This window comes from Misgurnus anguillicaudatus, chromosome 7 (genome assembly GCF_027580225.2).
Source record: "Misgurnus anguillicaudatus chromosome 7, ASM2758022v2, whole genome shotgun sequence".
Taxonomy (NCBI): Eukaryota; Metazoa; Chordata; class Actinopteri; order Cypriniformes; family Cobitidae; genus Misgurnus; species Misgurnus anguillicaudatus.
Window position 1 is genome coordinate 8,725,158 of NC_073343.2, and position 23,562 is coordinate 8,748,719.

The 23,562-nt window shown below is 38.0% G+C and overlaps 1 protein-coding gene across 2 annotated transcripts; it reads right to left on the reverse strand.

Moving 5' to 3' along the window:
* Positions 1-718: 718 nt before the first annotated feature.
* Positions 719-23,009, reverse strand: mrps5 (mitochondrial ribosomal protein S5). 2 transcript variants are annotated; one of them, XM_073869385.1, is made up of 11 exons: positions 22,903-23,009; positions 21,764-21,902; positions 20,419-20,534; positions 18,147-18,380; positions 17,040-17,074; positions 9,849-9,939; positions 9,542-9,588; positions 4,760-4,817; positions 3,117-3,179; positions 2,384-2,525; positions 719-1,220 (listed from the first exon to the last, which is right to left on the reverse strand). In XM_073869385.1, exons 1-11 carry the CDS (start codon positions 22,949-22,951, stop codon positions 1,001-1,003), a joined length of 1,194 nt encoding a protein of 397 aa, XP_073725486.1. In that variant the 5' UTR covers positions 22,952-23,009; the 3' UTR covers positions 719-1,000. The 2 variants fall into 2 exon arrangements, with proteins under 2 accessions (XP_073725486.1, XP_073725488.1); XM_073869387.1 differs by lacking the exon at positions 3,117-3,179.
* Between the last annotated feature and the right edge of the window lie 553 nt (positions 23,010-23,562).

The window sequence follows — 23,562 nt, forward strand, 5'->3', positions numbered from 1 at the left end:
TCAATGTTATTAACATGTTGATGTAATGAATGGCAACATAGTACAAACCAATAAAAGACTCAAGCTTGCATGTAACAATCAACAGACAATAGCATTTAGGAAGGTTTGTCAAGATAGATGAATATTCTCTGAAAGACTTTTTAATCTTTTAATGAATTAACTACGATATTATGTGTTTAATTACAAAATTAACAACAATTATCTGATAAAGACTTGATATCTTTATTTTTGTGCCAGTTAATTGCTGCTTATTACTGTACGCTAACGCCATCAAATCTGAAAAAAAAAAATACTGATACATTTAACTATTTTATGTTGCAAAACAGCAAGAATTCAGATTTTTAGCTAAATTTCAGAATTTTTTATTTTATTTTGAAAAATGTGCAGATTTGTTTGGCAAGTCAACTAAATTATCAAATATTTTTTATGATTTTCACGCAAATGCAACAGATTTTCCATCACTCCTTGATAAAGCATTTGACTATTATGTAATATAACTTAAAATCGTAAAACTGTGTCCACAAAACAATTTTACATACAGAAAATATAGCTTGTTACTGGAAAAGCGACCCTATTTTAATAACAGCTTAGCTATTGGATACTGAATAATGAAGATAAAAAATGTAAGATGTTATTAAAAAACAGTTGGCTGTGTCACAAAAAACCTTAACAAGATTAATAAACTATTACTTGGGTGAAACAGAGAAACAAAGGCATCTTATAGGTCTTTTGTAAATTTATTGATGCTCTTACAGTAATGTGTCACATACAGGTAAGTACAAGCAGAATCTGGAAAATTGAAAAGCAGGATTTCATCCGTCTTCAAACATTCACGTCTTTCCATGGGCTAGCAACACACCAACACTCATTCCTGTGGGTATGCAGCATTTCCATACCCTTAAATGATAGTTTAGGAGCATGCTTTCAATCCAGGCACCTGCTCCCAGCAAACAGCGTTACAGCCTACTAAACAGGATGTAATTGTTCAGTCAAGTTTAGATCACCAGATGGTCCTTTTGACCCCTGCCCAAACAGATCTTTTAACCCCCTGTGCTGCCTTTACTTCCGCCCAGTGCAAACGTGTGTTGGGCACCTCATCCTCCACTTCAGGCTCCTTACGGGCACCGAGTTGTGGCCGGGCCACTATGATAGGCAGAGGACCCTGCTCGTTCCTGAACTCCACCACGTTAAGCTGCTTTTTATCAGCTAGAGTCTGATGAGTCTCCTGTAGAGGGGAAGAGAAGAGGAAGGTGGTTGTGTATATACTGTATTTAATGTACTGAAACTCACTGTGGATAAAATGTGTCTACCAACTTCATATAAAGTGTAAATGCCAGACAGACATGTCGGTCTGTCCCAATTTCATGCGATTATGCCCATTTAATTTCCCGTTGAACAACTGCTTATTATGTGATCTTTCTCATCACAATTCCCACTTCTCATGGGAGCCAATCAGCAAGCACTCTTAAAATGTGTGGATTTACATTGATTTAGCTTGAACTCTTTCTGGTTGTTATCTATTATAATTTGGCACAAGTGTAGCGGGCTAACATCATTAGAGTAGTCAGCACAAAATGATCTGTCTCTATGAAGACAGGACTGTTGGGGAAATAAACTACTATGCACTGGCTGTGCATTGTGTCCATGTCCAAACCACAGATTTTACACCACTTTAAAAAAGGTCCCCCTTTTGCTTGGGATTTTTTTGGGTCCTCCTTATCTGTTATTCTTCCTCAAACTAACATACAGCGCAGTGGCGGCTCGTGACTGCTCATCCGAGGAGGCGCTAATTCAAAATAAGTGTTTGGATTGTCACGTGTGTGGTTCCCTTTTCCAAAATATGTGTCCTGCGTGTCGAGAGATGCTGTGTGCATCACGTGTTTTGTCAAAGTAAGTGCCTGCTGCACACGCGTCAAAACCGTTTATGACAAAAGAGACGCTCACGTTCCCAAAATACACGCAAGACACTTCCTCAACAGTAAACTCTGATTACGCATGAGATTATGCGAGTATCTGGCAAACGCGAGTGTCTCTTTTATCATAAACCCTTTAGACGCGTCTGCATCAGGCACCTATCTTGGCAAGACACGTGATGCACACACGATCTCTTAAAGCGCAGAACACATATTTTGAAATTACGAACCACACTCATGACAAGCTACATACATGTTGTGACAAATTTCGCATTGGCGCTTCAAAAAAAGAAGTCACCAGCCGCTACTGATACAGCGTCTCACTCAGTCGAACACGAATTGGCCACGCTCACTTTTTTTACATACGTTGGTACTACAATGGTAAATACTTTCATACTGCCCAGTCTTAATAAATAATGGACAAATTTTTTTTAAGATGTAATAAAGATGATTGGCTATGTGGCTGCAGTGTCTCCTGACTGGCCAGGCCATGAAACAGTGCCCTGGTGATGTTGAGGAGGTTGACAGACCCCTCCACTTTAGCATACATGTCCTCGATTCCAATCAGCTTACAGAGAGTGATTACAGCCCTATGACAGTGCAAGCCATAACCTGAGAGCATATGGAGAAAACATGGCACATCACATGAAAACATGGAGACCACAGATGGGGTAAGATGGCAGGTCTTAAAGGGACACTCCACTTTTTTTGAAAAAATGATATTATGCAGTGCCTGAAAATAGTCCCCCAAAGTAACCAAAGGGACTACTTTCGGGCAGTACGTAATATCACTATGCCTGCTGCAGCCATGTTACAGCCAGGGTTCTTCTCCCACATTTCATTACTAAGTTGTCAGAGATGAGATGCGATCAAGGTGCGAGAGAAATCCTATGGGTGAGTGCGGTGAGATGTAGCTGGCTGCAGTGGAAACAAACAAGCCTGTGGATTTGAGTCTTGAGTCGCAGACTTCTCAAATCAGAGCATCATCAAATTTGTGGGTTATATTAGGTGTGAAGAGAAATTTGAAATGGGTACCACCATATCAAGATTTTCAAATTTTTTCATTGAGGGGTATACATGCCCCTAAGACTGTGGTGTGACATTCACGCAGAAATGTAAAAAGCTTTAACACACATAACAGGAAATGGGCTTGCTGGTATATAAAAATTGCTTTGTTTGTGTGTGTGTAACAATGTCCATTACCTTTGTTCTGTTTCTTCATTCTTAGTGTGGTCCTTTTAAAGGTGGACTCGATGTCATGATATACTGCACATAAGGGTAAAAAGACAAGTATTAAAAACAGGCTAATTGGAGGCATATTTTTTATGTTTTAAACGGTTTCTGCTTTTCTCGTTCAAGAGTCACTTTTTTGTTGACATAATCTTTAAATTCTTCATGAAAGCCGTATCAAGGTATGCCACTAACAGAGCTAGAATAAGCATGTATAATCATATCAGAGGTGGTTCTGCAGGTTAAACTCATTGCAAATGAAATGCTACATCAGAGTGAACTAATTCCTGTGTAAATGCATTAAATTACTTTTAAATACAGGTTCATGATTCAGAATGTTGTTAAATAAAGCTTCTTTAGACTTTATGTCCTTGGCTGTTATACGTCTTTGATGGATCTCAAGTATGTTTGTTTGCAGAGTAAATTCTCTTCTGATGCCACTGCAGATTTTTTCAAATAACATATGAGACAGCTATTAAAAATAAAAACTGCAACAAATAATCTATATAATTTTAGGGGTCCCCAAAAATGTTGTTAGAGGACCCACCTAGGTAGGTACAATATCCATATTAAAGGGACACCCACACTTTTTTTAAAAAAATATACTCATTTTCCAGCTCCCCTAGAGTTAAACATTTGATTCTTACCGTTTTTGAATCCATTCAGCTGATCACTGGGTCTGGCACTACAACTTTTAGCATAGCTTAGCATAATCCATTGAATCTGATTAGACCATTAGCAATGCGCTCAAAAATAACCAAAGAGTCTTCAGTAAGACAGATGGAAAACAAAATAAAAGTTGCAATTTTCCAGGCAGATACGGCTAGGACTATACTCTCATTCTGGCGTAATCATCAACGACTTTGCTGCCGTAACATGGCTGCAGGAGGCACAATGATATTACGCAGTGCCGGAAAATAGTCCCCTGCCATTGAAAGTTACTTAGGGGACTATTTTCGGCTGCTGCGTAATATCATTGCGGTTATTTTTAAGCGCAATGCTAATGGTCTGATCAGATTCAATGGATTATGCTAAGCTATCATCTAAATTAATTCCAAAAAGGTAAAAATCAAATGTTTAACTGGAAAATGACCATATTTTCAAAAAAAGTGGAGTGCCCCTTTTAATACCCATTCAAGTAATTGTATATGTAAATATAGGAAAAACAATGCACATTAATTCTATATTAGTGAAGAGTAGCTGTTATGAATGGAATAGAAGTTTAATTGCAATACCAAAATATCTTATGGTATGATATATCAAATCCAGTTTCATTCCTAGTCCAAAAGTTCACCCAAAAATGAAAATGCTGTCATTATTTACTCACTCTCATGTTGTGAGTAGAACAAAGAACGAAAAATACAGGTTTGTAACAACACGAGAGTAAGTAAATGATGACAGAATCTTCATTTTTGCGTGGCTTATCCCTTTAATTAGACAAAATAGTTTTTTTGGGTGTCATTCACCGTAACAGCAAAATAACTCGACACATTTATCCCAGCGTGTGAACCATAGTTTGAAAAACACTGAATTATCTTCAGTGGAATATTTCTGCTAAACCACACAATAACATTTCAGTTTCTGCAGGGTAACCACAGAAGCAATGTATGACTCACTGGTATGGTTGTTGTATCTCTCAATGTAGAAGAGATAATGCACAGCACGGTTCTTTGCCTGTAAAACACACAAAAATGAACTGTAATCCGATCTGGCTTGATGAAGCAGAACTGAAAAACCAAACATTTGAAGGCTCAAATCCAGCAAATTGTGTCAGGGGAATTAGAGAGGTATTGAGCTAACAAGTCTGTTCCACCATTATTGCACCTTTGAGCAACTCATTTAACCTGCGGTTGCTTTGAGTGGACCGTGCAGTCACAGTGTACTTTATGCTACATTTGGTGAACCACAGAAAATCAGGTTCTTGATCGGAATGTCGTCTTGTTTTCAAGTAAAAACAAAAATAAAATCCTTAACGCCAAATCTATTTCTCTCACAAAAACTGCAAGCGGTTTATATATAGTGCAGACTTTTCATTTGTTTTTATTTGTATGTCACTTAACTGTAGGCGAATTTAGATACATTACTGTATTTAAATATTTGACATAAAACTATAAAAGGTGGGTTTCCCATACAGGGCTTATCCAAGTGCCAGAGCGAAATGCATTTCTGCATGTCTGCAAATGGTAACACTTTGCTTGAAGGGGTGTGCATAAGACTGACATGACACCTTCATAATTATGACATGACACATGTCATGAACATGAAGGAGATTTTATGCACATTTATGATAACTGTAATTAAGTGTCATTTGTTCAATTATGTTACTTTTAATGCAAAGATTACATTGTTTGAGATGTCTTTGTCATGACAACTTGACATTAATCAATACATTATAACTTGTCATAAATCTGTCATAAACACGACATAGCTGAATAATTATTAAACTTAAGAAACTACCTAGCTTTATGGGTTAACATTACATTAAACTGTCATTTAAATATCATTAAGTGTTAGTACTATGTCAAATAAATTCAAATACCTTAACAAAATGAAACAGACACGTCAAAAGATTATGCTTAACTTTACGTATGCACTGTAAAAAATACTTTGCTGCCGTAAAAAATTTTGTTGAATCAACTTGGATTTACAAGTCATTTCAACTTACTATTATTTATCTTGACAAGAGATGAGTTGTTATAACTACAGGTGAGTTGTTATAACTTATAAAAATAAGTTAACTTTTCTTTACTATATTTTATAAGTTGTGACAACTCATCTCTGTTGACATGCCTTGTAAATCTGAGTTGATTAACAAAAAATGTTAAGACAGCAAAGTATTTTTTACAGTGTTTGCACAAAACATAGTCAGGTCCATAAGTATGTAATTTTAGCTCTTTACCAAAATGTATTCCAGTTACAGTGATATTATGAATATTGGCTTACAGTGCACTCTCAGCTTTATTTTGAGGGTATTCACATCCAAATTGGTTCAAGGTTTTAATAATTACAGCCGTTTAATAAGTAGCTCCCCCTTTTTAAAGGAGTCAAAAGTAATAGGACAGTTGACTTAAAAGCTGTTTTATGGACAGGTATTGTCTATTTGTTAAATAACTTCCTCATGAATGACAGATGTTAAAGGTCTGGAGTTGATTTTAAGTGCGGCAATTGCATTTGAAAGCTGTGGCTGTGAACCCAAATCATTCAGGGACATCTCCATGCAAGTGATACAGACCATATCTAGGTTTCAGAAACACAACAAATCCATCAAAGAGATAGCAGGAACATTAAGAGTGACCAGATCAACAATTTGGTACATCCTGATTAGAGCTCAGCAACATAAAAATCTTGTACGTCTATATAGGATAACAGTGGTGGATGATCGCATTATCCTCTCCATGATAAAGAAAAATCCCTTCACAATGCCCAGAGAAGTGAAAAATTAATCTGAATGCTTCTGTCTTCTGTTACATCACCAAAAAAACACCAGTGATCCAGTGCCTTAGGAAAGCATGCATGGAAATGCAATCCCACTGCCTGAACACTATTTTAATGAAGATGTTGTCTGCTGATATCATGAGATGTTCTTGGCCTTCAGGTTGATATTAGTTTAATCTCTCCAAAAAAAGCTTTTTGAGAGCTTGTCTGACTTTTTTGGAGTCTAATCTCCCCTTCCTATTCTTGTGGCTTTTGTTTCTTGTGGTGAACCCTCTGTATTTCTCCATGTATTATCTTCTCTTTATTGTTTTGATTGACTATAGCCTCTTTCACACAGTAATTCTGGTAAATTACCATGAATTTACCAGAATGAATTTACCAGTAAATACAAAAATGTGCTGTTCACACATGCAGTGACGTTCCGTCTTTTTACCAGTAAGACATCATTCACACATCAGTATCAAAATACCGGTAAACTCGGAGAGAAAGCGGAAGTTACCTGTGGCGCGCGGCCGGCGAGCTCCGTCCGTGTCGTATTTGTAAACGGCGGGTTATGACTTAATATCCACGGTTCGTATCTTGTTGTTTTCACATCTGTGGCAAACGGTCGCGAAGTTGCTCGTGACCAAACAACATTGCGTTAGGCGGCGTCAAACGGAACCTGCGCGTTTGCACATTAGGCTTCACAGATGGTGTGCTAAAGACGTTGCCAATTTGGCAATTAGATGGTAAGCTGTTTTAAACAACTTTGGTGAAGAAATGTGGATGTTAACTTCAGGTGTGCTCAACTTTTAAGCAACATGTGTGTGGAAATGTCCGTAAACAGTCTGGGGGAAACCGCGTCACCTGTATAAAAAACTTTCTGATTGGCCCGCCCGATCTGTCAGCGCGGTCTGACGTCATCTAAATACGGGTAATGCTATATTTTTCGTTCACACACAGCGTTTACCGGCAAATTACCGTTAATCTTACAACCTGTCTTACTGGTAAATTTGGAGCATTGATTTACCGGAAAGGTTCTGTTCACACATGACATGTTAACTGCAATTTACCAGTAAATTACCAGTAAAGACTGTATGTGTGAAAGGGACTAATGACATCTTTACCTCCTGTGTTGTGTTCTTCATTTGTCTGAACGTTGTAAAGTGTTTTTTCTTTATCATGGAGAGGACAATGCGATCATCCACCACCGCCACCCCACACAGACACACAGGATTTCCATGTTGCTGAGCTCACCAGTGTGTTGTTTTTTTAATCAGGATGTACCAAATTGTTGATCTGGCCACTCTTAAATGTCCCTGCTATCTCTTTGATGGATTTGTTGTGTATTTGAAACCTAAATATGGTCTGTATCACTTGCATGGAGATGTCCCCGAACCGAATGACTTGGGTTCACAAACACAGCTTTCAAATGCAAATGCCACACTTAAAATCAACTCCAGACCCCCAACATCTGTCACTAATGAGGAAATCATCCAACAAATAGACAAAACCTGTCCACAAAACAGCTTCCAAGCCAACTGTCCTACCACTCCTGACCCCCCTAAAAAGGGGGAGCTACATATCAAACAGCTACAATTCCTAAATCCTTCAGCCAATCCGGACGTGAACACACTCAAAACAAAAGTGTGCACTGTATTGATAATATGACTGTACATGAAACACACTTTGGTAAGCAGCTAAAATAACACAAAATGTGCCTCTGTCCCAATATTTATGGACCTGACTGTAAAAACTGACAACTAACAGAACTCTTCCTCACACCTGAGGGTTCTGAAATTTTCTGACATAGAAGATAAAACAACAACAACAAATACATTTAATTTAATTACTTTTCCAGCAATATGGTTCCAATGCGGCATAGCTTAACCCATTATTGTACTGTTTTCATTTAATTTTAAGTAAATCCGTCTCAAAATGCAATGGAATATAATTTTATCAATTTTAATTATTATTATTATTGTTGTTATTGAATGATTGATTTTATTTCTTAAAGACCTGGAGAAAATTATTAACACTTAATGACAAATTATATTTGTACCACTGTAGTTGAGGTCAAGAAAAATATCCATGATGCTGTTATAAAACTATTTGACAGTGTTTTAACACTTAATGACATTTTAATGACAAATTCAATTTGTATCATGGGTAAAAAATGGTCAGTTATGTTGTCTTGGTAATATCAAGTTGTCATGACAAGTTATGATGTATTGGTTTATGTCAAGTTGTCTTATTACACGGCTCTCTGGAATGCTTGATTCTGATTGGTCAGTTGAGTCATTTGCAGGTTCGTTCTTTTCAAATAATAACTGCTCCAAAGTAATAACGCATAGCTGGTACTTCTTGTATGTTTAAAATTCCTCAGACCAAACCAAGATTTTCGTTTGGCGCCATATTGTGACAAACACTGGACAACCACAATTAACAATGGAAAATTTCGACATTAATTTTAACATGTATGCTAGTCCTGAATTAGGCTAAACCCTGTTTGGGAAACTCCCCCAATATGTATAAGTGAAATAAATAGGAATGGATTTAGTTGTTTGTTTGTTTTTTCTTTATCCCTCTGTGCAACTGCACCTGCCACAAAAAGACCCAACATAGATCCGTATTTTTATGTTTATGATGGAATGCACATACATGTCCAACACAAACTTATAGTCAATCTTTCTCTGAGGCATAAGTTATAAAATCTGCAAGATGTGGGAATTTTAATTAAAAACGCTTTATATGTTTAGCCTGTTGAAATAACATCAGCATTACAAAGAAATTGCTTATTAAAGTTTTCAGCCAGCTTGCAAATCAGCTCTGCCAAAGTCCATTTATACTGGCATTTGAGTGTTCATTTTGGACCTGCATGTGTCAGACCATCAAAATGAGGGCAAATTGTCTTGATTTCCAGTAAAATACACACATAAAAAATGTGATTTTATAATAAACGTGTACGCATGACTGTGCCTTACTTTTCTGAGTGCTGTGTTCCTGTCCGCTGCCTTGCCCAGTGCAAACCCTGCAGAGAAGTGAACCAAACAGCCCATTAACTCCGATTATGGCCATTCTGTCTTTTCACATAATAAACTGTGTTACTACAGGGTCATTCAATACACTTTATGACTATTAAAACACTGGCATGATAGCCAGACTCAGCTGAGGGTGAGATTATTAGATCTGTCTCTTCTCATAATGTCACCGCCATCTGTTACTACTAACAAGCCATCCAGCCTTTAGAGAGCCATTGTTAATAGACTGAGCATGTGTGTTTGGACTCACCTGCGGCCCCGTTTCCATTGCCCACAGCGACCAGAGCGCTAATAGATCTCTTCCTCCCCTCCTTTGCTGTGATGTTAAACACGCTCTTGACCTGTCAAACGAAGAACAAACATCACATATTGGAGCTATTTTTATGTGTACTTTCTCTATGCAGCCAGCAGGGGGCAGTATAACCACACTTGCAAAGGCTCCATCGAAATTAATCTCAAAACTGCAGTGGTGCTTAGGCATGCTGTAATTGTGTAATATGAAGCTCTTATAGACTAGAATTATTTTTATTTTACAACTCACAGTCCGATGCGGTACAAATGATGAACAAAGAAAATTACATGAGCTCTTTGATACACGAGTACCTTAAATTTTACATTTCAGATATACATATCTGATTATATCATGAGCCATCAGTCAGTTATTCAGTTTCACAATGCGATACAACTATTTTGCTATTTAGCAATGGCAATGCACAGACTGTCTACTAGGACAGACTAGCACAGGATTAGCTACTGTATCTTGGATGGAGGTCTGATGCTTCTCCGTGATTCCATTTACACCTGATATTAAACGGATAGTTTTTTTATTATTATCATTTACTCACACTCACTTTCTGAATACAATGGAAGATATTTTAAAGAATGCTTGTAACCAAGCAGATTTGGGGCACCATTGACATCCATACTAGGAAAAAAAAATAATAGGGATGTGCCGATCAGTTCACGTGGTTTCAGACTCGATCGGAATCGGACGTTACCTCCCGATCAGGACTCGGGACACATGGGTTTAAATTAGGCCAGGGTCGTCCGGGGCTTCAGCACATAGGCTGAAGGTCTTGCTCTGCTCTGTGCCAGTGTACGCGCTGCGCTGGTGCTTGTGAACTGACGAGAAGCGAATAATGACATGTTTTCATTCATAGGCTTCACGCTCGTGTGAGACTCATAGATTTGCTTAATTTAAAGTTCAGGTTTTAAAGTTTGGGTCAACCTGTGGCACAGCTTTAAAGCTGAAACTTATAAAATCCTATCAGAGGTCTAAAATGTCATTGAAACATACCAGTGGCTTTGCTGTCATCAGGATTAAACGTGCTCCCCCTCGAACCCCCCCTCCCAACAGAGTCCCCCAAAACAAATCCCAATTTAACCCCTGTACATACCGTGAGGAAAATAAGTATTTGAACACCCTGCTATACGTTTCCCACTTAGAAATCATGGGAGGGTCTGAAATTATCATCGTAGGTGCATGTCCACTGTGAGAGACATAATCTAAAAAAAATCCAGAAATCACAATATATGATTTCTTAACTATTTATTTGTATGATACAGCTGCAAATAAGTATTTGAACACCTGTCTATCAGCTAGAATTCTGACCCTCAAAGACCTGTTTGTCTGCCTTTAAAATGTCCACCTCCACTCCATTTATTATCCTAAATTAGATGCACCTGTTTGAGGTTGCTAGCTGCATAAAGACACCTGTCCACCCCATACAATCAGTAAGAATCCAACTACTAACATGGCCAAGACCAAAGAGCTGTCCAAAGACACTAGAGACAAAATTGTACACATCCACAAGGCTGGAAAGGGCTACGTGGAAATTGCCAAGCAGCTTGGTGAAAAAAGGTCCACTGTTGGAGCAATCATTAGAAAATGTTAGAAGCTAAACATGACTGTCCATCTCCCTCGGACTGGGGCTTTCATGCAAGATCTCACCTCGTGGGGTCTCAATGATCCTAAGAAAGGTGAGAAATCAGCTCAGAACTACAAGGGAGGAGCTGGTCAATAACCAGAAAAGAGCTGGGACCACCATTTCCAAGGTTACTGTTGGTAATACACCAAGACGTCATGGTTTGAAATCATGCATGGCACGGAAGGTTCCCCTGATTAAACCAGCACATGTCCAGGCCCCTCTTAAGTCGAGCCTGGGTCTTCCAACATGACAATGACTCGAAGCACACCAAGGATAACCAAGGAGTGGCTCTGTAAGGAAGCATATCAAGGTTCTGGCGTGGCCTAGCCAGTCTCCAGACCTAAACCCAATAGAGAATCTTTGGAGGGAGTTCAAACTCTGTGTTTCTCAGCGAAAGACCAGAAATGCCTGACTGATCTAGAGAAGATCTGTGTGGAGGAGTGGGCCAAAATCCCTCCTGCAGTGTGTGCAAACCTGGTGAAAAACTACAGGAAACGTTTGACCTCTGTAATTGAAAACAACGGCTATTGTACCAAATGTTAACAATGACTTTCTCAGGTGTTCAAATACTTATTTGCAGCTGTATCATACAAATAAATAGTTTAAAAAAATCATACATTTTTTTAGATTATGTCTCTCACAGTGGACATGCACCATGACCCCGCCATGATTTCTAAGTGGGAAAACTTGCAAAATAGCAGGGTGTTCAAATACTTATTTTCCTCACTGTATGTATATACTATATATATTCTCATTATTTTTTAACACATATATAGTTATGCGCTGGCACAGAGTTAGACCCTTTTGACTCCACAAAGAAACAGTAACTCGTACGGCATGACATCACTTTGTTGCAGAGATGCTACAGAAGTGCTCTGTTTGTTCACAGAGTTGTTGAATGTTAAAATAAGGTGAATTAAATAAAAAAATAAGGCTCTTCTTTATTCTTTTTTTAATGTATTATAGAAGTATCGGATCGGGACTCGGTATCGGTAGATACTCAAAATCAAATGACTCTGAGGCAAAAAAAACCTGATGGGGACGTCTATAATGCCCCAGATTTTTTTGGTTACAAGCATTCTTTAAAACATAAATACCTTCATTTGTGTTCAGCAAAAAAAAACTTTATACAGGTTTGGAACAACTTGAGGGTAAGTAAATGATGACAGAATTTTCATTTTTTAGTGAACTATCCTTTTAACATCTCTTTCGATTTGATCACAAGTGGATGGTACGAAAAACAGGTGTACACTATGATTACATTCAGATGTGCACTGCAGTAAATTGCAGTGTCAATGCTAATCTTTCTAGCGATCAGATCGCCCCCAACAAATTATAATACCAGATGTAAACAGCGCCTGTTACAAAACCCCCGTAATTTGATATGATGCCACTTGAGTGGAAGCACTAAACAAAAATGATGACAGGGAAATAACAAGAACAATGTTTATTTGAAAAAAAAAGTGAGAGAAAGATGGGGGGTAACTCCCACCTGCCTTCTGTACGTGAAACAAATGCCATCTGTTCCGACTGTTAAACACAAAACTCTCTAAAAGCAAAAACAATTCCCACTAATCCCCTTTTTTTTTCACACTTCACAACAACAGAGGTTTGTATACACACACACAAACTCACATCTGCTCATTAGCTCTACTTGGACTGGGTTGTGTTATTATCCAATCACTACAACTGTTGTCTTAACCCATAATTATCACTGAAATGAAACAACTCCACATCTCTACACTAATAAAGGAAGACATTCTTGTGTGTACGGTCTGCTTATAATAAATTAAATCTACATGGGCATAGTTTACACGCACACACATTTAACGAAATGAAAATGAAAAATACCCCAAAGAAACTAAAAGAGAAAATGAGGTCATCTGACGTTTACAGCTCATGATAAACGGCAGCAGAAATCGCTCAGATTGAAGTTTTATAACTATAAAAGTCTTCCTCTTTTTTGAATCCATCTCCATAACTGTTACATCTTTATATCACTCTTCTGTAACCATCAGCCATCTCTCCATCCCTTCTCTCTTTCTCTAATGTATCATCTGCTCTACAGCACCATGGCTCTCGTCCCTCTCTCTTGGCAGATGATTTGTCCTTGGGAGAGTTCCTTGGCTTTACAGGAAGTATTTGGTTTAATTAATATGCTTTAAAAGCACTTGGGTTTTTACGGTCTTTGCTTGTTCCCTCTCTAGGATGCCCGTGAGACTGAGGGAGGGCTGAAGAGGACCGCAGTGAAAAGCGAGGATAATGTCACCGAGCTTTTTAGAAACACTTCAAATGATTTTGCATCTTACGAGAACTGCACAAGCTTTAATTTCTGTGTAAAGTGTTCTGAAGTGTCTAACTAACTCCGTGCAGCTTGGTTTACATCTCAAACTCATGTGTTGCATACAATACATTTCAACATAATACAACACGTCCATACACAGACTTAAATTCTTCACACAACGCTATTGCAAAATATCAGAAAACAAGAAATATAGATTAAATCGTATAAACCATTATTGAGCTTTTTGTTCATTTTGCATCTAAAAAAAAGCAACGATTACCTAATTATTTTGTCCTTGCGTGTTTCACGAATACAAACTATCAGTGAACACTTTTGGCAACATATTTCTTTAATGCGTTGGACACTGAGGTCTGGGCAGGGTCTGACTCACAGTCTGATGCGGTTCAGTCTAGTCACTTTTGCCAAGAGCACTGACACATCCATCAACAAAACAGAAAGACAGCATGGAAGAGAGAGAGACGTACAGAGAGAGGAGAGAGTTCATTGACCACAAATCATCCAAATGATCAGCTTTTGTTCTGATTGTCGAAGTGTTCACGAGGGGGAAAGCTTCAGCTGTAAACCTGTCTACTTCTTTGCCAGTAAGGCTTTATGGAAATTAAACGATTAGAGGACGAAAAGGAAGACAGCATGCAAAGTTCAGCAGAACGAGAGAGAGAGATAGAAAGAGAGAAGACCCGAGGTGAACCACTATACTGTTTTCTATTCTAAACTCAGCAACATTTCTGCCAAATGAGTCTGGTGGTGCCAGCCTGGGGCTCCATATAGAGATTTGTTTATCAAACGTTCATTGTTGTGTATAATTAGATAATGCTCCAGACGCTCCGCACTACATGCTAATTTTATGCTGTGCAGATCTGCTATCCCGAATGCCTCCCATCAGGCAGTTAAGAGTATTCGAAAAACTTTGAGGAAATTAAAAGAGAGACACACGCATGCGCCTACACTTGAGACTCACACACACGGCAAAAAAAACACTTCCTACGAATATGGCAGATTATAGTTTAGTTCCTCCACTTAATATTGTAAATATTTGTTGCCATATTCTGAGCACTTGTTTTCCAAATTTTTATTTGAAATATGTACACAATGCATTAACGCTTATTCATTATGAACAAATATTACATCTCAAAAAATTGCCATATTAGTTTTTTTTATTGGCATATTAAGTGACTTAATTCCCCACCAGCCATTTTTTTAAAAGTTGCCCGCCAGCATTTTTTTTGTGATTTTCACAAAAGTTTCACAAAATGCCTTCCAGGAAAATGTTCTTCTAAAAATATATAAACATGAATATATCAAAACAAACAATAAACAAACAAACAAAACGGGGAAAAAAAACATTTCATACTATCTATATTTTTTTTATAAACTGTTAAATGTGGGTATTTTTTTAAGGATGTCCCGATCAAGTTTTTTTTATTTTGAGGAACCGCCGACACCGAGTCCCGATCCGACACCTCCAGTAGCCATAAAAAAAGAATAAAGAAGAGCGAAAAAACAGACCCGGGAGGGTCCTTATCTGAACTATTTCAGCTCTTTGCTAAAAAATTACATTTTTAGGAAAAACACCAGGGATGTCCCATCCGATCACGTGATCGGAAACAACCCTGCATATGTATCCTGATCGGGAGGTAACGTCCGATTCCGCTCAAGTCTGAAACCACGTGATGGGGCCCGATTTCCGATCACGTGATTGGATCGGGACATCCCTAGTATTTTCCTAAAAATATAATTTTTTTAGCAAAAAGCTGAAATAATTCAGATTATCAAAACATACACAGAGTTTAAAATTAGTAAGAAAAAATTTAATCATCGTATACAGATTAAAGACACACTATGCAGTTATTTTACCTTAATATAACAGCTTCAAAGTTATTTCGGTGGTAAACAAAGTCATAGTAAGGCGAATCATCCTCCTGTTGAAGCTCGGGGAGGACGCCGCTACCAAAACCAGCAATGCAAGCTTGAGAGAACCGCCCCTGACAAATCTTGCACGAATCACGACTTGCTTTACGGCAACGACGTCACACACATTAGGCTTGTTCGACTTCGTGTGGCGCTGCAAGAACCGACCGCCGGATGACGTCAAAGTACCGCGAGAATGATCCAATACGGCACTTTGACGTCATCCGGCCGTCGGCCCCCGCAGCGCCGCATGAAGTCGATCAAGCCTATAACAACAACTGCACGCGCGAATTTGAGACGTGAGGCTTAACAATTTAAAAGTTAAGAAAGCGCGTTCGGAAGTGAGTAGGAAAAGGAAAAGAGAATCTGACCGTGTTAGGAACCGGACAAGAGTCTCACTCGTTGGCGTGAGCTAAAAGACAGCACTGGATGGGATGCTGATCTGGCGATCTTGTTGATGGACTAGTAAGTAAATCTCTCATTTGTAAACTTGTTTGCGGTCTATGTTGTAGCACTTGCTTGTAGTATGTCATGCGATTATCATGACAACAGTTGTCAATATCTCACATAATTATCAGGACATAAATAAGCCTAGAGGTTGTAAATAGTGTAAACATGCACAATTTACAAACTATTATGATAAATAGCAATAATCATGTATAGTGACATTATAACGAACAATGTTATGAGATAATGCAAAGTACACAATTAACTTTGTCATGGCATTTTGTAATGTTTACTTGTGATTTAGCTGCAATCATGTAAAAACATTATAAGCTAGCAAACGCGGTACTTTATTATTATTATATGCACTCTACACTTGGAATAAACTTCTTATCCTATTACCCTATTACCATCATCTGTAGTTTAGTAGACTATGCAGTAGCCTAATATTTGTATGAAATTGTGAAACATTACCTGGTCATTATCTTTGGAGTACTACAGGTGGAAATTACAGTTGCAAGTATTCTCCAGCGACTCTAGGGGTCGCTGTTTGACAAAAACGACGAATTGCATCGAGCGGCTTTAATATAAAACCTCATCAGAAACACGTTTTTATTTTAATTTATGCAAATGTTTTCTCTTAATTGACAATGGTGGGAAAAGAGTTAAATTAGAATCCTGAAATAGGCAATACCATAATACTAGTTTAATCCAATCAAAGTCTGATATATTAAAATTAAGTTCCTGCCCTTTTCCATTTCCTATTCTGATATTCATATTCTCCTTCACTCAGAAATTTGTCCCATTAGCACTTAAATGAGCTATAAATGCAACTGCATTGTCGTGTTGCACTCACCTCAATGATGCGCGAGTCAAAATCTTCATACGTTTCTGTGGGAAGAAATCAAAACTTTTAATGACAAAAATATCACAGGTTGAGCTGTACACAGATTGCTGTTAAGGGCTCACGAAACCTTTTTAAGTATAATTAGGGACAGTGAGCGTGTTAAATGAGATTTGCAGAGGAGTCCGTTATGACCTCTGCACCCAGGGGTCTGCGTTTGCTGCAGTAACTCATTACAGGTCTTCAACTTTGCCTGTGAGAGGCAAGAATATTTCCTAGATTTGAAGGTGGGGGTGTTTCGTGGCCATTCAGGGGTGAAAAGGTTGGAGCATATCTAGATGTGATTTAGACTCCAGGCCTCAGTGTTGCTGGGCAATCCATCAAAAGACTACCAAAGATTGCACCTGCCTCCACTAGCCAATCAGAAAGCAGGAAATTCATTAGCATGGTGAGATCGTAAGTGGCAGAACAGAGATGAACAGCAGTGTAAATTACAAGGAGATTACATTTTTGGCATCTCGTTTTTGGAGAAGGGTGTGTGTCGAAGCAACCAAAGCATGCAAGTGTTGCATCATATGCATGTAGTGTGTAGCATGAGTGTGTATAGCATGTGTACAGTATACTTTATACAGTATACTCGCTTTTGAAATTAGAATAAATGAGACATTACGCCACTTATTTTCGCTAAGGTTGCCACCCGTGACTGAGATTGGACACAATTATTGTGATGCAATATTTCAACTTACGGCACTGATCTGTTTGTTGCTATGGATTTGTGACATCATTAAATAAACTTGTAGTCAAGAAAACCACTGGAGTCTTTTGGATTATGTAAATAATGGATGTATTTGGAGCTTCACCATGTTGACCCTCATATAAGAAGATAACATGACGACATTTTAATATAAAGTCTTAATTTGTGTTAAACTGAAGAAAGGAAGTCATATAACGATTTCTTCAAAGACAAAGTTAGCTGCCCTGTACTTTTCACACACCCTGAAATTCAGACACCCTGAAAGGGAACACTACTATCAGCAATGATATTAATAACTGAATGTTACTTGCTCACTAGGTTTGAAACAGCTAATATCTACAATCATAAACAATGCCAACACACACCTCCATTAGGGCCTGGGTCTGGAGGGCCCAAACTGATCCCACCCCAGGAGTTGCCAGTCCAGCCTCTCTCTCTCTTGATCTTGGTCTTCCTGCGTTTGTCCCATTCATCTCTCTGGCGTTCCAGGGCTGCTGTCACTTCCTTTTGCTCTGCCTCTCCTCGCTGTGAGGGCTTCTGGACAGAACCATCCTTATACACAGCAGTGTTCAAACCGGGCCACAGGAACCCAGCACGACCTGAGACGAGAAAGAAAATCAACAATAAACTCACCTTTGTGAGTGACGCCAGCTTAACAGAAGGTTAGATTCCAACAGCAGATATAAACTACCAAACTTAAAGTCTCCCTGTAGTCAATAATTGTATCAGTTAAAAGTCCACCTCGGACAAAAGATATATGTGTAAATAGATGCTACATTCAGCAGTTTAAGACACATCTACTAAGCAATGCACATGTGAACTGCGTTTTTGCAGCACTAATCTTAAAGCGCTGATGTTAATAGGTTAGAGCAGAGGTCCCCAATCACCGGGCTGCGACCCAGTACCAGATCGTGGTCAAGTTGCCATCGGGTCACAAGATCGTCCTGAAAAAAAGTGTGTATAATAGCTACGTAATAGCTTAATCGGGTGTTTTGTCCTTTAAGCTTCAAATCGATAATTTCTCTCTCTCCCTCTCTCTCTCGATTTTGAGCATACTTCTAAAACACAATCGATCAAATAATCGCAGAGGCATGACTTCATGAATCATTTGCAAATCTACCTAGCAAATCATGTCACTGCACAAAGACGTTCATGACATCGCAAATGACTGAAATGTAATTGCAGGCTTCTAGAAAACAACTACAAAATATGATCAAAATAAACTTTTTACAGCAGTAACCATATTTTAACGGATACACTTTCAACGTAGTTTTAAAAGGAACCTAAACATTTAGTCCTGTGTCAATCATCATTAAAAGCATATGGTAAAAAGGAGTTTGCAGCTCCAATTTTGCTGGCATCTCTCCTCCTTCACAGCTCATTTTTTTTCTTCTGTTCTGTTACTTGAACTTGGGGCTCGAGGTCGACTTAAGGTTTGAGCTGCCTTTGAGAACAGCAAGTCAAGTTCGTTTACCACTAATTATTAAGACTAAATGGGCAAGCAAACTCATGAAACAATGAAAGTAATCCGCCAAAATATGGTTTTACACGTCTACAAAAATAAAGCCGTTATTAATTTCCCTAATGCATGGTTCTTTGAACTTTACCTCCATTTAAAACGTTCTACATTTCGCAAAGGAGAAATTTCAGCACTTTGTTTGAACAGCAACTCAGCAATTTTGCACATGGCTTGTCTTCATTAAAATGAAAGGTAGATACTATTTGGACATTGTAAATGACAATAAAGGCAAAAAATTTCTTATGCAGTATGCAACTTTGATGGTATGCAGAGTTTTGTCAATCATATACAGATGGCGTTCACATGCAGCAAAATTTAAAGTCCTGTTTACATGAGTGCATTTTCGTTTTAAAATGATGTCTATCCTTGTCTATGTTGTCGTTTTTAAATAAAATCTCTGTCCACACTACACATGACCGTGATATTGTGTAGTGTGTGATAAGCATTGACATACTAGGGTGGTCTTTATAATGGGTCAAATTTTTTTTTATGTTTAACTCTCACCCCTTAAATGTGTTAGGATATTAATAAAAACACACTGTGCAAATTTTTTAATTGTTTCTACAATATCTAGAGGTTGCTCACAGCCTTTGAATATTTCAGAAATCACATATTTTTACAAAAACTGTACCCTTTAAAAACGCACAACACACATAAAACTTGCTTCTTGGAGGGTAACTTTGTTCCAGTTATTTCAGTCTCTTCTGATCCGAGTAACCATATAGCAGCTTCCTGTTGCTTCAGCCATTGTCTCAGTGTATATTCATGTCTATCGTGCTTCATTCACACTCAAGCTTTCTTGCTTTGAAAGACATATCACAACTAAAACAGGAGTTTTAATTGCATAGAGCATGGTCAAATAAGTCCATTGCTGCCATAAGTATATTATATATATAATACATGAATGTGTTAACCTTTAAAGGTCTTGAGCAACCTCTAAATATTAATTAATATTTAAAAAATATATTTATTTATTTATTCAAACATATTGGCATATAAGTAAATAAAGACCACCCTACTGACATACGTATTGTAAAACTTAAATTAGTACCATACTGAAAACATGACTGTTGTTATGTTCAATCAATGATCTATTTACAATTGTAAATACTGTGTACCTTCTCCCAGGTTTTGGCCTTTGTTGAGATCTCTTTTCACTTTACGTTTGGTTCTCTTCCCTCGTCCCTTTCTGGCACCAGCACCGGTCTCAGCTAAAACACCTCGCCAAAGTTGTTCAGCTGTCACTGATTGGGAAAGACAGATGTCAATCAAATACACACTCTCATCAATTCAAACACAGACAAATAAGGTAAATAACCAGTGGGACAAACAAAGAATTAACTAATTACTAGTTTCAGATGAACATTTGCACATTAAAAGTGCCTATGTTAATTTCAGCTGTTGGTTCTATGGACTTTCATCCTTATTCTGAGTGTGTGTGTGTGTGTGTGTGTGTGTGTGTGTGTGTGTGTGTGTGTGTGTGTGTGTGTGTGTGCGTGTGTGTGTGTGTGTGTGTATAGAGGCTGAGTAATGTGGGACATTGGGAGTTGTTTGATGTTGTTCTGATTTAATAAGGACTTAATTAGATGAGACCGAGAGGGCTGCCAGGCCTAATGAAGCATCCACTTTTAACAAAAGCAGTTAAAGAGAAACATCACAATTCTGTGTGACAGCCAGACATCCCCAATATACACTGGCTCACACAAAACCAAAGCATTCAGACACACACACACTTATGCGTAATGATGCAGTCACGTCCTCTGCAAAAGACATGCTGCACAAACATCCCTCTGTTGTTTTAAAAGTTAGAAACAGATGGTTAAAGCAACATTTTCAAAGCTTACACTATTTAACAAAGAGGGATGTTAAAACTCTTTAGGAGCAGGACTACAAATGAGCAGATCATCACAGTGAAATTGCACAAACAACAAATGTTGCATAATTTAGAGATAAAAGGCTATTAAAAATGTTTATGCTTAATTTGACCAAATTATATGGTGAAGCAGAGACTTCAAATGACTTGCTGATTAAATCACTGTCTGTGGTTAAATAATATTTCTCCATATTAGTAAGATGGGGAAGTCAAGTATGCATAAACCCATATCATGCAGTAAAAAAACATCCATGATACAAACTACATAGTGCACACAAGCATAAAACATTTAATAATTTTTTGAAGAACTTTAAAGACTTATAAACCTTTTACTTTTCACAAAAATATTACTGTGCATCTGATTGTAACTAAAGCCTTTTGAATGATTATGTGCTTTGAAGATTGATAACTGAAAGGCATTCAGCAGAAGCTTAAATCAGAAGCAATTTACCATCCACTTACTGCAGGTACAGTACTCTCTAGACAACATGGGGTTAAAAATCATGCCAAACCACAAAGGCACCATCATTTACACCTGATTTTGTGACATTCACACAAAATCAAAACCTCAACACCAAGTCTTATCATAATCAGCTGTCAGTTTGTTGAAGAAACTGCCATGTCTGTTCTGCTGCAGGGCAGCTGTGACTGGAAGATACTGGGTGGGACTGCGTCTGACAAAGTGGGAGAAGTGAGCGGCGCCCCCTAGTGCTCTCAGTGTTCCAACACCTGTTGACAAGAGAGAAAGCAAGGACAATTCTAAATGCAATATTAGGATTTTTTGTACCGATACTGCCTAATAAAATGGACAATGAAGCCAGCTGTACAGAGTTTAGGACCCTGATTTAAAAAACTAGGATAAGAGATTATAACACAACAGCTGTCCTAATGCTGGTTTGACAAATAGCAGAAATCAAATAAACATATGTTTTCTACTTTAGCATGTGCTTTGCAGGGCCTTAAATATCAAAGCACCTTTTAAGAAAATGCATGTTATAGATTATTAGGGCAGTCACTGCTTTAGATACAAAAATATCATGTTAATGTGTAGATTACAGTATGTTTAGTGCTTTATTTCTTTTTTGTTTTGCATTTGGTGCAGCATTAAACAGCCATGTGTGTGACTGTAAATTTGATCAGAGGGCTTGTCAATAAATACGCTTTAGTTTGCATTTAGAAAACGTCCAAACCAATAAAAAATTCTGCCTGTTAGATCTACCTGCTATTGGAAGAACGAGGTAAAACAATTCTCAGATACAGCAATTGTATTAAATACAACTGTCAGAATGTTATATTGTATCATGTGAAGAACCTTACGATTTTCAAACCTCATAGTACCATTATTGTATCTGCAGTAACCAAAGCAATTTAATGACATACAAAACACGTGTTTATTATAAAATGTAACGTTACATGCTCTAACTGTTACTGACAAGAAGTAACACCTTTTTAAATTTCCAAGGTCTGTACTTCCTCAAGTATGCACGTTTATGCAATTTTAGTTATTATTTATGGAGACATTCTGCAACATATACTGTAGATCAGAGAAACTGACTTTTTTTAGCAGATTTGTATTTCTGCTGTGTCTGACAGGGACAGTGAGCACGCTCCGGTTAGCGTTCTCTTCAAATTTATCCTCTCGCACTTTAATTACATTTAAAAACAACTCTCTTTATGCTGAAAAGAGGAGAAAATCACGAAAGAATAAGAAGTTTAGGTCAAAACTCACCTTCATACGTTAACCGGAGGGCACAACACAGCCTTGTGACCGCCGCCATGTTTAGCCGCTGCGGGGTCCTTCAGCGCCGAGCATGCTGTCCAAACAGGTGCCTGTCCAAAAATGAATAATCAGCATCTAATAAATGACCTTATTTGAAAGCAAAATACACTTAATGGATAAATAATTGCAGATACATTTTAAAAGGTAGTATTAAGGGCTGTTCGCATTTTTTTCAGGTATCTCTTATACAATTTAGTGCCTGTTATTTTGATTTGGGGTGTCAGTCCCTGCTGAAAAAAACAGCATACCAGCAAAACCAGCATATTGTGTTTTGGTGCTGGTTTGCTAGTGAACACCAGCTAAACCAGAATTAGCACCAGCTAAACCAGCACCAAACCAGCATTAGCACCAGCTAAACCAGCACCAAACCAGCATTAGCACCACTATCCCATGCTGGTCATACCAGCAAGACCAGCATATGTTGTGTTTTGGTGCTGGTATGCTGGTGACCACCAGCTAAACCAGCATAGACCAGCATAATTCCCATGCTGATTTGATGCTGGTTAATTCAGCAGGGTTGTGCATTGCTTTTATAAAAAAAATTAAATCATCAGTCATAACTAAGAATTGAACAGTTACTTGGCACCTGTGCTTGGCACATGTGATATA

Coding starts and splice junctions, on each gene's coding strand:
- mrps5 (XM_073869385.1), bottom strand. CDS start 22,951: ATGGCGGCGGTCACAAGGCTGTGTTGTGCCCTCCGGTTAACGTATGAA. Junction 20,535..21,763: donor TTCAACAAACTGACAGCTGA/TTATGATAAGAC, acceptor AGTGACAGCTGA/ACAACTTTGGCGAGGTGTTT. Junction 9,589..9,848: donor CAATGGAAACGGGGCCGCAG/GTGAGTCCAAAC, acceptor ACTTCTCTGCAG/GGTTTGCACTGGGCAAGGCA.